Source organism: Rhinoderma darwinii, chromosome 5 (genome assembly GCF_050947455.1).
Source record: "Rhinoderma darwinii isolate aRhiDar2 chromosome 5, aRhiDar2.hap1, whole genome shotgun sequence".
Lineage (NCBI taxonomy): Eukaryota > Metazoa > Chordata > Amphibia > Anura > Rhinodermatidae > Rhinoderma > Rhinoderma darwinii.
In genome coordinates this window covers 288,959,337-288,971,836 of record NC_134691.1, presented here as the reverse complement: position 1 = coordinate 288,971,836, position 12,500 = coordinate 288,959,337, and the positions used below count along the sequence as shown (strand labels likewise).

The 12,500-nt window shown below is 35.8% G+C and overlaps 2 protein-coding genes across 2 annotated transcripts in view; both read right to left on the bottom strand.

Moving 5' to 3' along the window:
* HOXA10 (homeobox A10) overlaps positions 1 to 1,964 on the bottom strand; it is a 2,818-nt gene extending 854 nt beyond the window's left edge. The window contains exon 1 of the mRNA XM_075828634.1: positions 1,157 to 1,964. Within this exon, the coding sequence (XP_075684749.1) occupies positions 1,157 to 1,964 (808 nt within the window). The remainder of the gene's footprint in view (positions 1 to 1,156) is intronic.
* A 7,701-nt stretch (positions 1,965 to 9,665) lies between these two features.
* Positions 9,666 to 11,785, bottom strand: HOXA11 (homeobox A11). The gene is made up of 2 exons (XM_075828633.1): positions 11,137 to 11,785; positions 9,666 to 9,898 (listed from the first exon to the last, which is right to left on the bottom strand). The coding sequence occupies exons 1-2, from the start codon at positions 11,783 to 11,785 to the stop codon at positions 9,666 to 9,668; spliced, it is 882 nt and encodes a 293-aa protein (XP_075684748.1).
* Between the last annotated feature and the right edge of the window lie 715 nt (positions 11,786 to 12,500).

Sequence of the window (12,500 nt, the reverse complement as noted above, 5' to 3'; positions counted from 1 at the left end):
ATATACATATATATATATATATATATATATATATATATATATATATATATATATATATATATATATGCACATACATACATCAGTATCAGTAGTATTGTAATATTAGTATTATATTACTATTCAATGACTAGTCAAATTTATGACCTTATTTCCTTATTTAATTTTGTTACTACATTTTCTTTTCATGTACAACATTACCCTTACTGTTTTAGTAAAGGTATTTGAATATTGACTATTTGTTGTTGTTGATAAGATACAATTAATATAGGTAACGGCATTTGCAGAATGCTTCTCATAGCACGTGTCTCAAAGCTTACTACAATATATATATACAAACTCACTTGCTTTTATTTGTTTTCATTATTTAATCTATCTATCCATCTATCTATCTATCTATCTATCTATCTATCTATCTATCTATCTATCTATCTATCTATCTATCTATCTATCTATCTATCTATCTATCTATATATCTATCTATCTATCTATCTATCTATCTATCTATCTAATATCTTTCTATCTTAGATCTGTCTGATTATCATATTATTTAAACTATATATGCCTATCCCCTTTCTCTCTCCTATATATCGATATCTAGATAAATGATGATAGATAGATAGATAGATAGATAGATAGATAGATAGATAGATAGATAGATAGATAGATAGATAGATAGATAGATAGATAGATAGATAGATAGAGATAGATATTATGCATTTCCCCATTCTTTTTTTAGTCTAATGGTTGGAAAAGTAGTAGATCCCCTGCTGGTATACAGAGCACAGGCCATAGGCTTCGGTGAAGAGCTGGGTGCTGTACGCAGGGTGAGCAAAAGACAGCTCCTCACATGTAGTTATTACACAAGTAAGCAGGGCTATTTACTGTCATATTTTGCATGGGAGGTTGTTCTGGCGCCTGTAATGAGCCCTATAAATAAGTGTTATTTTATAGGGGCTTCCTGCTTCCTCCAAGACAAAGCACAGAGGAGCAGCATGTGGTGTAAAGTTGAGAATGGACATGATGTTTATGACAGACTCACGCCCAATTATTAAATAGTTCAAAGGCTGATAATAAAGAGACGCTTCCTCTGTAATCTTGGTATAGTGTCCCAGCCCTTTATGGCGTGATTGCAGAGTGAGTGTGAGTGAGCGCTCACCTCCAGGTTCTTTCTCCGGGGAGTGCTTGCTGCTGTCAGATGGAGCCGGCGAGGAATCCTCAGGCCCGGATGAAGACGTGTGAGCCTCCTCATTTGCTCTGTGTTGGGCGGCGGCACCAGGGAGCTTGGCAGGGGGCGACTCCTCGCTGTCTTTCCTGGAATTCTCTGCAGACATTGATGACAAGGACAGAGGCTGCTCATACCGAACTTGGGGCTGTGGTACAAATTGGGGAGCAGCAATGTGCCCAGCACTATACCCCTTGGATAAGCCATAAGCCTGGGAGAGGCGGAAGTACCCTGGCACTGGAACAGAGCTGGTATTATGAGCAGGGCTAGTCTCAGAGTTAACCCTTTGGAAAGTGGATAAGTCAGTTGCAGTAGAAGTCTTAGGACATTTGTCCGTGTCATAGAGGCAATAGGAGTTCTCCTCCTTAATGTTCTGTGTGAAGGAACAAGATGTGGTAGCTGGGCTTTCAGATTGCTCCACTCTGCAGGACCTGGGGGCTTCTAGCCAAACCTCCATCCCTGGAGCATATCCTTGAGATGTGGGGGCTGTGATACTGGGGTGAACACCTTCATTTCTTTTGCTCAAAACTGGGAAAAGTCCACAGCTCTGCAGCCCATAAGACACCTCGGAAGCTTGTGGCAGGTAGACTCCTGTGCCCTGGTAGTAGCCCCCAGCTTCTGCTCCTCTGCCAGCGCTGATTAAGGAGTCCACCAGGAAGGAGTTCGCAGCCGGGCTCTCCGAGCATGACATTGTTGTGGGGTAATTTGGCGAAGAGAGCAGATATTCCTTTCTGGCTGACATTTCTTGTGCAAAACATGCTGAATATGATTAGAGATAGCCCTGCACCACTGCAAATGCATGCAGCCAATGACAGCTCAAGCTCAACCATCAACCCCTCCCAGATCACTTTCGTATGCAAAGGTTCATTTTAGCTCGACCTCAATACACACATATATATATATATATATATATATATATATATATATATATATATATATATATATATATATATATATATATATATATATATATATATATATATATATATATATATATATAATCTAGGTTATGTAATCAATCATATATAACAATGTCCCTATTGAGTATGCAAACTGTGCACATTTGCAATCTTTACAATATAATTTCCTAATAATGTTACCAATGTCTGAAAACTTTTTTTTTTTACTAGCCTTTTGTTTTTTTTACAAGCCTAATCCAGCAACAGTTTGTACCTTTTAGGTGCTTTGGAGATCCCTTGTATTATATGAGGTGGTTCTTTTATTTATATTCACTTATTTATTTACTTTCATTCTTTTTTTTTATGTTTAAAGGATATATTTTCAACGCATAGAAATCATCCAAATGTAAATTGTATAATGAGTAAAGGCAATGGAGTAAAAACATGTGATTTAAATTATTATTGACCAACATTGAGGGCTAACAATTAAAATCTATGATTTGGTATAATAATTAATACAATAAAAATGTTACATTGCATCATCTACATAAATCAAACAATTTTGAAACAAATATACACTGACAGGAAAAGAAAAATTGCTATACTGATATACATTATTTAGAGGAAACCCACTCTTCTTCTTACAGAAAGGTTTTATATTTTAAGCGTCGAGCATGAAGCCATAAGTGAATTGTTTGTGACTGTTTATGGTGCTGTATACACCCTCTATAGTGTGCCGGTATACAGCCTATTTGTTCTGATGTCCTAACATCCTTGTGTTAGAAGAATAAAATGATCGAGTGAATGGTGTTTACAGGTTTGTGCTGGAATTTTGTGAATGGTCTCATATTGTGCCCTTTAATTTATGAAGCTAAGAAGGAACCATGGAGATGATTTGATAAAATACTGTATGCAAATCGCACTGGTGAAGTCGGATGTGGTGTGCAAATTCAGAGAAATCAGAAGGATTATTAGTTGATTTAGTATGTAAATCAGTGCAGCATTTTAACCATCCCCAGAGCACTTACCCTTGGCTTTCAGACGTTGTGTAGACTACACTAGAGCAAGACCCAGGCTGCCTCTACAAGCACAAGGAAAATATCTGCTTTTTAAACTCTGGGCTACATTTTTATTAGCCTCCACTTGTGGCTTTCTTCTGGGAAGGGCATATGAAATGAGTAGAGTTCAGATGTTTCTGTAAGAATGGGAAGCCTAGGGGCCCTCTCCAAGGTCTCTGCACTGCTGGACGCTCACTGAATAAAAGAAACCTCTCCTCCTTATTGCACCCCAGTAAAACATTTTACTCCTTCTTGTAAAATCTTTCTCTATAAGCAATGAAACCACTCATTATATATGCACTCTGTATACTCTAATGCACATTCAGCATTGTTGAAAGCATGGAATTCATATATCAGCATTGCTAACATAAACTGTCTGCTTTTATATGTCAATACTCTATATGAAACAGGAATCTTTTAAAAATATAATACATAAAAATAACAAAAAATAAAACGCTGATAATTATGATGATGACGTTGATAACAATACTAACAGTAGTAGTAATAGTAGTAGTAGTAGTAGTGGTGGTAGTAGTAGTAGTAGTAGTAGTAGTAGTAGTAGTAGTAGTAGTAGTAGTAGTAGTAGTAGTAGTGGTAGTAGTAGTAGTAGTAGTAGTAGTAGTAGTAGTAGTAGTAGTAGTAGTAGTAGTAGTAGTAGTAGTAGTAGCAGTAGTACTGAGTTGATTAGTTATGATGTATTTATTAATATAGCAATAAATAGTATAATGGGAGAGCATAACAGGACTGTAAACCAGTGCTATGCTATTTTAGCTAAAGATTATAAAAATAATAATCTTAATTGTTGAAATGTAAATAATTTTAGATTTTACACGTGGTTGCAGTTTAAATCTGTACTGCTGAGTTATTTGGAAGTATTATATAAGTATTATCACTATTAATAATAGTAGAAGTACTACTAGTATTATGGTACAGTAGAATAATAGTAGTAGCAACAAAACCACAACAATATGAATTGAAACATGAAAAATACTCCCTAAACGTCATATAATTGTACTTTGTCAACTTGTACTTTATTTTAATTTATTTAAAAATGTACTATATATATATATATATATATATATACACATACATATATACTTTGATATATATATATATATATATATATATATATATATATATATATATATATATATATATATATATATATATATATATATATTTATTTATATATGCACACACAATGCAATAATATAACAATCAGTGGTGGGTTAGCTAAGCTGGGAATACCTGTCAGCAAGATATTTCTTTTTGAAAAAGAAAAAAAAAATTTCTTCTAAAAGGGAAATGCTGTTATATGACGAGAAGACTTAAACAAGAGGCACTGTCACATGATGTCTCAATGGCCATGTTCAATAGTAAGTTTAATGTCTGTTGTGTTGTTGTGTAGAGGGGTAGCTGCCTGATACAATTATTATCATTCATGAGTAGTGTTCTAGTATCTTGGAATATCATAGAAGGCTAGATGTGGATATGGAAGATTAGATGAGTACACATATGTTTATTTAGAGAGATGTGGATGCCTTTTATAGTCAGGCACACGTCTAGTTCATGAAGTTTAATAGCCCAATGCTGTGCGGGATCCATTCTTTTCTTTAATCACCAGCAAGAGCAAGGCAAATAGTAAACTAAGTATCATCAAGCTCAGTCAAGTAAAACTAATACAGCACATTTAAATCTTAACTATAAACGATAAATGGTGAGTTTGGAGCTTGGAGAAGGAAAAGAGCTGCTTTGTGCCAAACTACTTTTTAAATACCGACTGGAATCTCCTTTCAAGAATAAATGGGACTTATGTGAATAGAGAATTTCCCCTAACAGAAGCAGACGAGAAGCCTGGTGCTCATAATGGAGCAGCCTTGGATTATAGGCTAGCAACTCTGCTTAGACATAGTCATATTTAAAACAAAAAAAAACCATAACAAAATAGAATATTATTTCTTAGTTGTAAAAATTATAAATAAAAAACAAAAACATAAACACAACGTACAGCCCATAAACGATAAACAATAGGACAGTCCATCAATACTTGCATCGCAATATTTACTATGTATTTATGTAAAAAAAAACAACAACACAAATCGGAGCATTGCTATATACTTATATATCACACCCCCATATGTCACAGTTTATATGATAGGTTTCCTGGACTGTAAATTGTATTTGTTCTAATTTTCCTATTTGACAACTGTAAACTGTCAAGAATGCATGCGGCTGCCAAATACTTTCATTTTCCTCTGGACCGGATCCAGGGTGGTGCTTAGAATCAGATGTAGGGCTCTGTGGTGCCAAGTTTAGTGACAAATGCCTCCTACAAAGAAATATACACCCCAATACATACCCCACTACAGGAAAGCTGGGTCCTTACTAGAGAAAATAATCACACCAGGATCTATCTATCTATCTATCTATCTATCTATCTATCTATCTATCTATCTATCTATCTATCGATCGATCGATTGATCGATCAATCGACCGATAATATTATGTAATACATGCAATCCGGTATGCATTTAGCTAAATCCTCTACTATGTATGTATTACTTTTAATGATTTAATGACCTATATATCGGTCATGTTAATCTACAGATGCACCTGTATCCCCATAATTTGGTGATGCTAATCAATAGAAGTATTTTTTTAACTTTAATTTAATAATAGCAGCTTTAATTGCAGACATATCAGATAAAATAGAATGAATACAGATTATTAGTAATATTTCAGTGGGAACAGAAGTTAATATTGGAAATTCATATTCTAAACTACACTAATTTGGGGGATATGGACTATGTGATTGTGGTAATGGCTCTACAGTGTATGCAATGTATCCTGGAGACTATAGTTAAAATAAATACTATATACTACAAATGTATGTATCATTTTAAAGAGGTAACTTATAAAGTTTATGGTTATATGCCAGCAGCTAACAATGTCGCCTTAGAGGGCAGTTAAAATACTATCAACACACTTTTCCTTTTAATATTAGCTATTAATTATCCTGTTGCATTTATGTTCAATATTTCATACAGGGTCAGACCATACTGGTCATGCAGTTATTGCCTCTTTTACAATATGTATACATTCCTTTGGATCAACTTTAAAGAAATGCTTAATCCTAAAATCTGTGAATGAAGAGTTCCTGCGGTCCAGGATGTTATCAAGAAATTCAATCACTTATAATATTGTCATAACAGTACATGGCCTGAACGATGCAAGACTCCATAACACATTACCTTAATGTAACACTACAGGAAATTATTGAGACCGTAAATATGGCAACAAATCTGTGCAACGTTCATTAACTATTTATTTCCTAGGCCAAACTCAAACATAGAATTGCTGCTCCCAAACCTAACAACCTTTATACAAATGATTCTTAAAGTATGGTGGAATAAATACATTGAACCTACAGTTACTTTTGGTCTGTAGGAAACGTAAAATATTTTATATGGGTTATATGTGCTTACCTCATGATATATTTTCTCATATATTTACAGATTCAATTATGAATCTATTATTTACCATACCTATTCTGCTTACCATAGTAAACACCAGCGCACATTTTACTTGTACATCTTTCTTTTTTTTTTGTTTCTATTTGCATTGCAGAATTATGAAACGGTATACAAGCACCTTGGAAAGAGAAAATATTATACTAAATTATTTAAAAACTCACATAAAGTAATAACCAGGGAAGAGAATTGAAAATGCAGAGGACTTATAAAGTCATATATATATATATATATATATATATATATTTATATATATATATATATATATATAAATAAATATACACACATGCATATATATGTGTGCATATATATATATATATATATATATATATATATATATATATATATATATATATGTGTATAAAATTAATACTAGTTATACATGTGTCCTTATTACCTTATCGTGAATATGGTTTTCACCCCATTACTCACCTTATCTGCCTCATCCATCACAATAGCGTTGTTTTTCAGATTTTTGTCTGCACTTTCCAAACAAGCAGCTTGTTTTAATCAACTAGTGACTGGCAGATTTTCCTTCTAAAGACAAAAATTTCTGAAGTGTCTCCTCGCTTGATAAGCAAAGAACAAAAGGCCAATACTGTAGTATTGGCTTCCCCCAGCACAGCGGCTTTGACATTGATCGGCGCAGCGCCATCTGGTGGCCAATCTGTTGTTTTGTAAATGCAGCTGTTTTCTAATAAAGAGATGTACCATGTTCATTGAAGCAACTATTGGATAGCACTGATATTACTACTTTCTGAGAAATGGATGCTTATCCTGTGTTTAGTTTATAGCCCCGCATTCCAAATATGCAAATCACAAATCACAGACACATTTTATTACCAAATTACCTTAGCAACACAGAGCATGTGCTTTTATTGGGTCAGAACAAAGACTGTCGGATAAACTGCAGGCCTCTAGGGTTTGGAGCATTTGTAAGAGAAGCTAGTTAATATTTAACCCAAAAAGGAAATATCCTGTAAACGTCTCATTGACATTCTTCTCACTATCTCATTTCTACATATGCACACACACTTCTTATTTTAGAATCTTGTTGATGTTCTTAGCCCTACCTGCAGCTGCCAGAAACAAAATAAAACAAAATAAAAAAAAATAATGCGAAAATTCTATAGAAATAGAGATATGCGTCAGCCTAGGCAATGTTTGACATTTCTCCTGTAGTAGAATATAAACACTAAAGAATTCTGTAAACAATAGGGCGACCACAGAATGCTAGACATTCCTCTCAAGGTTATGTGTGATGTCCAACAATAGCTCCAGAGAAGTTCAAAGCCAAAAAGCTATTAGCAAATAAGGAATTAAGAAAGAAACTTTGGGAAAAAATAAATATATAAAAAAAAAATGAATTGTTATCTATTTGATCTATAATGAATAGCATGATAGAAAACCATTTGGAGTGCAAGTCTTTCAGGTGATACACGAAATATATGTTTAAAAACTTGCATTACCCAAACAAGACCCCTATAATGGATTATGTCACCACTATCATCATGTACAAGACAAGGGATCCATCTCCCAATCAATAGTTCTCAATCAGTGACCTTCTTCTTGCTGAGGCTGCGAAATCCGCAGCATTTACTGGGGAAATCTAATGAGGATGAGAACACCCAATATTGTGTTTAATCTGCAGCATATCAATCATGCATTGCAGGTTCAAATTGAAATCTATGAAAAAAGCCAACACAAATGGAACACTTTCAACCACGTTTATTTGACTTGTGCGCTCTCTTGCTGTATACATGCAACCCACTAAAATCTGCATAAAACAAACGCTATATACATATAAAATATTCATCTGTGAATAAACAGTGACATATAGTGACCGCTTGCCAGCTGATCTGTCCCAAAGATTTTCATTCAACCACCCCCTCTCCCCCGAAAAGTTCATAAATGTTGCAGAAATGACAAGATCAACATCAAATCTCATCTGTAGCAAAAATGTAAAAAAAATCACCAGATTAATGTGTAAAAAGACGTCTCAACCAAATACCAAATGACATTTATTTACATTTTGTTTAGTAAAACATATGAAACATACATTCAAATGGAAATAGTACAAATAGATTATCATGTCCCATAAACTCATATCATTTCAAATATAATCACTTTTAATAACTTTGGTTCTTTTAGGTCTTATATATATATTTATATGTTTAAATGAGATTTCATCTGACATAAACTATAGCCTGGTCACATCACTTCAGAGTAAAATAATTCATCTGACTGTATTTGGTATGAAGAAGGATATAAGATATTATGCTGATTATTGGTTATTTCCTCTCCAAGGTGTTGCTTTATTGGCTGCTCATTTAAACAGGTTCATTATTATAGATAAGAGTTATCTGATTTGTAACTGTGGTTTTCCACAGGATAGTCACAGACAGGGATTGATATTAGCAAACAAAGTGCATGTCTCATAGACCACATAGGTGAACTGATCAATAAGGATAGAAACAGAGGGGAGACACAGCAGGACACTGAAATTAAGCTACAGAAAAACAAATTACTTGATTTTTTATTTTCCCATTCTCATATTTTTTTATTATTCAATTATGAAAGAATCTGGAACAGTATGGGCCCAGTTTTATATATGAAAAGAAGCGGAAACAAATAGAAGACTTGTAGATCATCCAAAGATATTAGGACACCATATCCAAACTGTTAAATCAAATTGGTCTTTAGAATTTGTACCAAATGATACTTGAAATACCCCTTGTCCTGTAACATTACACAGGCAAATGCTTGTGTCATTCATTAGTGCCTGTTGCATCCAAATATAGGACCTGGAGACAGTACTACTACCCTTATCTTCGTCGGATAACAAGAGGCCGTTACACTCCATAAGGAAGACTTGTTCATGAGTAAATGTCACTTCCAATAGTTCTGACTGAAATCCACATACATACAGCCATAGATCCGGGAAACGCCGGTACTCTCATAACAGAGGGTTAGCGGAATAGTACTGCAGTCGGTCCCTGTTAATTTTTTTCTCTTTCATCCTCCTATTCTGAAACCAGATCTTGACTTGTCGGTCAGTTAAATTGAGCATTCGTGATAGTTGTAGCCTTTTCTCTTTGTTTATATAGACACTGAAGAAAAATTCCCTTTCCAGTTCCCTAATTTGATATTTGGTGTAAGGGCACCTCTTTTTACGGGTACGCTGTCCACCTGTGGAGCAAAAATAAATACTATATTGTTATAAACCAGGCCAAATATAAGCCGAGGGCTGAATATACTCAGCAATACTGCACACAATCTAGGGTATATAGTTAAATAGCAATATTTGAAATAGTATATGGCTTGATTATAATATTCAATATTTAACAAAAATAATAATATTGATATACAGAAAGAAAGGTGTAGAAAGATTGTGTGTGCTTTTATATATATATATATATATATATATATATATATATAGATAGATAGATAGATAGATAGATAGATAGATAGATAGATAGATAGATAGATAGATAGATAGATAGATAGATAGATAGATAGATAGATAGATAGATATAAATACGGAATTTCCTGTAGACAATGGATAGATGATAGGTGGATTGATAGATAGATAGATAGATAGATAGATAGATAGATAGATAGATAGATAGATAGATAGATAGATAGATAGATAGATAGATAGATAGATAGATAGATAGATATGGACTAGATAGATATGGACTAGATAGATATGAACTAGATAGATACATCTTAATGTTAGATTACTAGCTATTAGAAGTTAAATATTAAAAGATAGGTATTATTATTACATTTACAGTAATCCGCTAGTTATCATGTAATCGCAAATAAAAAAGCAACATATCATCCTATTTCGAAAACTGCCTGCATAATGTACAATTGTCTGCATCATCTCTGTGTTATCATTCCAGCTGAGTATTTTCTTCCATATTTAAATCCCCAAATTTAATGTCGTGCTCCATGAAATCAATGCTGTAGCATAACCTCAGATTTGGCATTCTGCATTACTGAGTGTTTGCTGCCCATCATACATTGTTTAGTAGCATGCCCCAGCAACACCTGTGTGTCTATATTTGCTCCCATTGTGGCAGGGAATTCCTACTGGCAGACCATGATATGAAGCCATGCAGGGTTACTCTGTAATTTTATTGGAGCACATTCTTTACTGACTATATTCTCTACAAACCGACCCCAGAGTTTTAAAAGGGAAAAAGGGGGAAGGATTGTCTTAAGGCATCTATTGGTCGCTGCTATTTCACGGCCAATTTCAGTGCTAAACACGTGATCTTGCCTTTTATAAGAAAGTTTTGTTGAGGGAAATCTAAAGGCCTCCATAAAGCTTATACGCTTATAAAACAGCATATAAAAGTTTAACAGCGCTGCGCTAGATACAGGCGGTGCGACAGGGCAGGCGCTGCTCTCATACGTACTGGACACATTGGCTTTGTCCTCATTGTTGCCGGAAGATGAGTGGGAGCTGCTGTGACTGCTGTTGCTGCTTTCCGTCCTCCTCTCCTTCTCTTCTGCCTCCCTGCAGGGCTCCGAACTTGAAGTTGTCGCAGAAGCTCCTGCCACTTTGTCGCAGTGTTTGTCCACAGAAAAATCCGAAGGCTGTTGGCTGGTATTCTCCGGGCTGCCATAGGCTGTCTCAAAGAACTGATCAAAGGCTTGAGGCAGCACACCATTCCTGCCCACTGTGCTATAGAAATTGGAGGGCACGTTGGCATTGGGGTGGTAGACATTAGAGCTGTTTCCCATGGCAGCAGTGCCTGTGCAGTCCCTGTGCATAATGTCATCTGCTGAATAGCAATGGGGCAGATTGCTCCTGGGGTGCCACTTAGTGGAGGTGTCAATGGCATACTCCCTGAAGGTAACCTCTCTGACAGGCTGCACCTGGGCTAGGTTGGATGAGTAGGAGTAGGGCATGGGACGAGAAGATGGGGTCTGGGGTAAAAAGGAAGGAAGGCTGGAGAAATCAGGACCCGAGACGTAGTAAGTACAACTTGGCAAGTACATGTTAGAGGAACAAGGAACACGCTCATCAAAATCCATCATTAGGCTACCTCGGGCTGTCCGCATTAGCTGAGCTTAACATGATTCTCTAATGCAGCTGCCTCTTTGAAGCAGATCCGTGAAGTAGAAATTTGAAGACGTAAGCTGACGTGGAGATCTATCCCCATCCTTAAGCAGGGAGGTGCTGGTCATGTGATCACATGGGGAAATTGACAAGCTGAGACTATGGGCCCTTTTCTTTGTAGCCATCTCAAGGGAAGCAACAGATCGTCACTTGCTCCAGCTTCATAGAGGCATGTAATGTGCAGTGGAACTCAGGCTTTCTCCACATCTGCCTCTCCTAGAGCCCTGCTGAGCCTGCACTGGGCTTCATTGCGCAAAGCACGCATCCCTTATATACTGACACATCCAGTGCAAAATCAAGTCTTTGTCTCCATCCCCCCCGGCACTTTACTGTTCTTGGAATAAGATGTCTCTGCCTATTAACACTGGTCGGGGCATAGAACATTAATGTAATTAAATCAAAACACATAGCACTACTGTATATTAATCTAAATACAATTCCATGTTTCAGAACGAAGTGCTTGCTGCCTTATGACCTGTGGAGGGAGGGGGGGGGGGATGTGCAGTGCCTCTAAAACAGAAGGCATCATGCCCCCTCCCCCACCCTCACTGCTGCAAACCAACGTGAAGCTCACTATTTCCTTCCTTTCCTATGGTCACATCTGATCGTTTTACACTAGACTAAATCATAAAGCCTCAGCACACCACACAAAGCCCT

Excerpts from the sequence above, each read along its gene's own strand:
- HOXA11 (XM_075828633.1), bottom strand. The coding sequence starts at position 11,785 with ATGCGGACAGCCCGAGGTAGCCTAATGATGGATTTTGATGAGCGTGTT. Across the intron at positions 9,899-11,136 it reads GGACAAAGCCAATGTGTCCA|GTGGACAGCGTACCCGTAAA; the intron begins GTACGTATGAGA and ends TTTGCTCCACAG.